This window comes from Rhyacophila brunnea, unplaced genomic scaffold (genome assembly GCF_057557595.1).
Source record: "Rhyacophila brunnea isolate RB1 unplaced genomic scaffold, BYU_Rbru_1.0 scaffold_9, whole genome shotgun sequence".
Classification (NCBI taxonomy): domain Eukaryota; kingdom Metazoa; phylum Arthropoda; class Insecta; order Trichoptera; family Rhyacophilidae; genus Rhyacophila; species Rhyacophila brunnea.
Window position 1 is genome coordinate 757,981 of NW_028233361.1, and position 5,619 is coordinate 763,599.

The 5,619-nt window shown below is 36.1% G+C and overlaps 1 protein-coding gene across 1 annotated transcript; it reads right to left on the reverse strand.

The window, feature by feature from the left end:
* Nucleotides 1–3,238: 3,238 nt before the first annotated feature.
* Nucleotides 3,239–5,236, reverse strand: LOC147063154 (uncharacterized). Its single transcript, XM_085959997.1, has 2 exons — nucleotides 4,612–5,236; nucleotides 3,239–3,366 (listed from the first exon to the last, which is right to left on the reverse strand). The coding sequence occupies exons 1-2, from the start codon at nucleotides 5,234–5,236 to the stop codon at nucleotides 3,239–3,241; spliced, it is 753 nt and encodes a 250-aa protein (XP_085816123.1).
* Between the last annotated feature and the right edge of the window lie 383 nt (nucleotides 5,237–5,619).

The window sequence follows — 5,619 nt, forward strand, 5'->3', positions numbered from 1 at the left end:
TAAATTATTTTTAAAAACTAACTAACACCGTCTATAAATTGTAGTATTAGTTCAATAAAAACAAATACGTATGACTAACAAAGTTTAATGTGCACTATTTATGGCGGATCTTAACAGCCTACCTCCACCCTTCGCCACTGAGGCCTAAGGTGATGTCTCTTGGTAAAGTTGTTATCGAAAAATAGCTAGAAAAGTTTATTAAGCTCGCCGTTCAAATATAATTCAGTATAAAAAGGACCTCGGCGTCGTAACTACGTTAATTTAAATCGATCTTTTCGCAAAAATCACTAATCATCGGAGATTTTATTTCAAGAAATATTATTATTATTACTGATAATTTCTGCCGCGGAGCATTATTATTTTTTTAATGAACACCTGCTAGATGTAAAGCCGATCAGAAAACAGGGCTGTCAAAATAATATTAAGCATTCATATTTTTTAAATGTTAATTTCATCATAGTTTTTAATCAAACCTGTGCAAGTACGTACTGATAACTTGGGTGGATTTTGTAGCAAACATACTTTTGATATATATACGGGTATGTTATTATTATAACCCAATTCAAATTGAACATAGGTTGATACTCAAATACTATTATAGTATGTTTATGATTTCGAGAAAATAATACGATGGTATAATTAATCCATATCAATTATTTGAAAACATTACATTCGCACTTTGCACAAAATTACAAACACATTCGAAGTTTGCCGCACACGTACAGACCACGTGATATTTGTTTACGCAAAATCGTCGCTTTTCAAAATGGCGAATTTGATTACCAGATTTTACTGCGATGAATCAGTATGTTCCTTTTTGTCTTTTTTTATTCGTAGGTTTGTTCACTATGTACACCGAGAAATTTCCATTTATAAACTCGGAAACGATTTTTACAGAAGAGTTTTGGAATATAATGCAACCAAAACTGGAAAAAATTCTATCATGGGTGTTGACTTCATGAATTAGCTAACCCCAGGTCCATGCCACTACGTGAACCACAGTGGATATTAAGCCATTTCCATACTGGCAACAAGTTGCTGGCAACCTCATTAAATTTTACGATACTTACCATAATTGCTTAAGAAATTTTACGATAATTATCGTAAAATCTAACGAGGTTGCCAGCAAATTAACTTGTTGCCAGTGTGGACCCGGCATTAGATGCACAAAACTTAAATAATATATATTATAAATAAAAATTAAAAATTATTATGATTTATGTCTTCGACAGCCCTGATGAAATAAATGTGAAATATGAGTCGGATCAGTCATAGAGCAAATTTATTGACACAAACAACTTTCACACGACCTTTTTATATTAACTAGTAGACCAGATATTATGGACCACATGTTAAAAAATCATATTTTCAATTCTCAAGGTCAATTCTGTAGAACGTCCTCTTAATCGGTAAATATATATTCAAAAGTAATGAGAAAAATAAAATAAAAAATTAAGAAGTATCATGGAGTTCTAAGCGAAAATTGGAATTTATTATATCCTTATACCTATCTTTTTTTTCAAATTTAAAAAACATCGATTTAGAGGTCAGAAAGCACGCAATTAAAATCGAGAAATCTCGGCTTAGACGCAATTTATCGCGAATAACGCTTAGCGTTTCTATTAAAAATATTATTTATTAATTTTTACGGCAGTTATTTAAATTTAATCTTGTATTTTTGTATATTAACGAATCGATAGAAATCGAAACCATAATAATTGCTCAAATTGGCAACATGTTGACAACACTTAGCCGACGCTTGGCTGTATGGTGCTGCCGTTGTGGAATTATTTGGAAACAAAATATCTCCATACAAAACACACATACCATAACATGACGTTGAAAATGAAACTCACACATAGACAAGACAAAATAACATTTCTCTGCATTTTGACAAAAATCAGTTTATCAGTTTGAGGCGAAATTGCCATATGAATAAAAATAACTTAATAATTGAAATTACAATATTAACTTAATTTACGTAGAAACCTGCCTATATTCAAAATTTGAAACTGCGAATTATTTGCAATTAGTATTTGCTTAAATTACAACTGTTTTTTATCATTATTTATGATAAAAGTAATCAACAAAATAAACAAATCTCGCATTTTAACATATGGTAGCATTCGTGCTCTCGATCGAAGATCGAATATCGGGTTTATGACAATTCTTCTTTATTTGGCCATTATTAGGTATATTGTTTGAAAACAGGAAGGAATCGACTCATCAGTAACATTTTTGTCAAGTAAGTAAATTTTTCAGTGTATAATAAATAATATTATTATCGTACATCAAAATGACAAACTATGTCACGCAGTTTTGATTGTCAAACAAACATTCAAAAATTATTGAAAAGAGTTACATATACTGTATTTTCAATCACCATCATGCATTTATCATCAATATATATTATTTTAGGCGTAGACTCATCGTTTTCGTAGAATTATAAATACTTTACGTTGGTTTGAGGTTATGTTTATGACAAATGTCATCGAGCCCATCTTGTACGTTTTGTAAATTATCTAATAGATAGTGAATTTCTCTCATTCGCATAATAGGATTGTAGAACCGAATTTAATAAAATAAAATTTTAATTTCATTCAAAATTACTGAAACTTGTCTCGAAAATGTATCTCATAATCATCATTATAATTATTCACAATGCTTATACAATGTAACCAATGATTGATTATAATCAAATATTTTATGTGCTTTCAAACACGTGTCCGTGTTTTTAATACAACATAATCGTAAATTGAAAACGTTATCTACAGTGATAAACTGATAAGTTTGACACGAGTATATGAATGTAATTAGGTTATGTTTTTTTGTTTACATATAGATAAATCTTTTAATACTGATGAACTCGACGAAATATTGGACGACAGACTGCGAAGTCGGCGACGGTTACGAGTCCGACAACAGCGACGACGTTTACATTCGACATTTACAACCTTCGACATCACAATCCAGGGTTCTTCCCTGGCTCACAAAATGGTAGGTTTACAATTTTCTTAATAATATATTTATTGGTTTTATATACCATCCGGTCATACACTAGATTCATTTTCATTACATGCTTTGGCATAAAAACAAGAATTCATTACATCTTGTACACATGATGTAGCGATTGTCTCGAATGAGGAGTTGACATATTATTTCCCATCATTATTTGTATTTTTACTGCTAAATACTTGAATTAATGAGGAAACATGGATTATGTAATAATATTTTTTTCCTATTGTTTCAGTATGCCGAATGCTGGTCCGGAATTGGAGGAAGATTTGTTGGTGAGAGGGCATGTTGCTGACAAAGTCCTCAGCTCCTTTTTCGAATACTTCAACCTCACTCTCTTCGAAAAAATAGCTGAGCAGACAAATTTATATTCAGCACAAAAAAAGGACTTGTGGTCGGTGAGTACGAATTCGAAATTCGTATTCACCGGCATCAAAATTATGATGGGTACATTAAGGTTTCCGCAGACTCAAATGTACTGGTGTTTTTTTTTTTTTTTTTTTTTTTCTAGATGCCTTTATGGATACCTCGCATTTACTATCGAGGTTTCTTAAGGACTTTGGAACGCAAACTACTCTACTTGATGCTAGTCAAATGAAAATTGTGCCGGCTGAGAGAATATGCCTTATTGAAAACTGTTCTTCTACCCGCATCGGGTATTGCTGATTTGAATTCGGCCAGGGCCTATGATACCGCCTTGCAAAAACCCTGGAAAATTCTTAGTAGCGCAAGGCGGAGGTGATTCTGATGAATATTTTGTCGTATTCATTGGGAACTGAGGACTGCGATTTGTAGTCGAGTTTTTTCCCGTGGTAAAAGAAATGTCGCATTGGACTAATGTTCTAAGTATATACTTATCCTATCTTATATGATTGCAGTCACTGGATCTGAAAGGCATGAATCATCTTTACATGTCACCATTTATTATTTTTATTCTTTTTATTACATCAATACAGAAATTAAAAAGGGCATCTCTTCCGGCCTCGTTTGCCATGGTCCCCGGAAGGTCTCGAATGTCCGCATCTGCCATCTGTAATAAAAAGTTCAGGTTGTGCCGCTCCTTGCTAAAGATTTGACAATCTAGGAGTAAATGTAAGACGTCCTGGTCGCTTCCGTCGTCGCATGGACACTTTCCATCAGATGTTATTTTAAACCGGTGCAGGTATGCTCGCATGACTCCGTGACCTGTAAGAATCTGAGTCATCTCAAAACACAGTCCCTTATGCACCCTGACGTCTCGTGCTGCTAAAATTGAAGGTAAAAACTTTCGGGTCAACTCCCCTGTCGATGAGTTTATGTATCGTGAGTTCCATTCGTTTTTCACCATGTCTGAAATTGTAATTTTCGCGTAGCTCAGAGGAAATTTGTCATAAGCTACCGCGGTCTTGGGTTCAGAGGCACCATGCCAAGCCAATTTGTCAGCTCTTTCATTTCCTTCTATCCCGGTGTGTCCCCTTATCCACTTGAAGTGCACCTCGGGGTGGCGCCGTCTCAGTAGAGCGGACTCGCTGTGAATAGAAAAGACAATCGGATTAGTAGACAACGGATTTCCAATTGCTTGGATTGAGCTTTTGGAGTCCGAATAAATACAAATACTATGGTTTTCGGTGAGCTTTCGCTGAATTGGATCTGAGCCTGTCCACTCCAGAGCGCATTGGATGGCATAGAGTTCAGCCTGCATTACCGTACAATAGCTGGCAAGGCGGTACTTACGAGCCGCTATCTCACCGCCATTAATGTATGCCACAAACCCTGCACCAGTACCGCCATCAATTTTGCTCCCATCAGTGAAAATCGGCATGTTATTGCATTCGTTGCTTTCCAACGTTGCAGGATAAGAAACCACTTCAGAAAATAGTCTAACCGGGTGTGGCAGCCTTCTATAGTCCACCGGTTTTTCGTAAAGCCTGTCGTCAGGCAGAAAACCTGCGAGGCCCTCCTCGCCCTTCTTAGCTCTGTAAATGAGAGCGATTTGTTTTAAACGTAAATCTAGAGGCATAAGTCCTGCTAGAGCTTGCGTTGAATTGAGCGAAGCCGTTCGGTAAGCTCTGCATATTCGTATCGCTAGTGCTCGCTGAACCGTATTGAGTTTTTTTGCTATGTTTTTCCGTTTGGCAGCTTCATGCCATATGCTGGCCGCATACGTGATCATAGGCTCAATAGCACAAGTGTAGAGAATTTGAAGAGCTTCAGAAGATACACCCCATGTGGGTTTGGCCATTCTTGCTAGTTTGAGCGAAGTCACCGCGGCTCTTTTGCAGATGCTGTCCGCATGCTTTGACCAATTTAGTTTGTCATCGATTACAACCCCTAAAAGTTTAAGATCCCTAGAAAAAGATAGAGGTTGCCCAAAGAGCTTCATAAGATACACCCCATGTGGGTTTGGCCATTCTTGCTAGTTTGAGCGAAGTCACCGCGGCTCTTTTGCAGATGCTGTCCGCATGCTTTGACCAATTTAGTTTGTCATCGATTACAACCCCTAAAAGTTTAAGATCCCTAGAAAAAGATAGAGGTTGCCCATTCATCACCAGTGGTGTTATGATTTAAGCATTCCAATCATTAATCAAGCAATGCCCAGAGACGGGTACTTCGAACTGCGGAATC

What these genes read in the sequence shown, in the direction of transcription:
- LOC147063154 (XM_085959997.1), bottom strand. Translation starts at nt 5,236, where the DNA reads ATGGCCAAACCCACATGGGGTGTATCTTCTGAAGCTCTTCAAATTCTC. An exon ending in AAAGCTCACCGAAAACCATA is followed by an intron (nt 3,367 to 4,611) that starts GTATTTGTATTT and finishes TTGTCTGCTCAG; the next exon opens with CTATTTTTTCGAAGAGAGTG.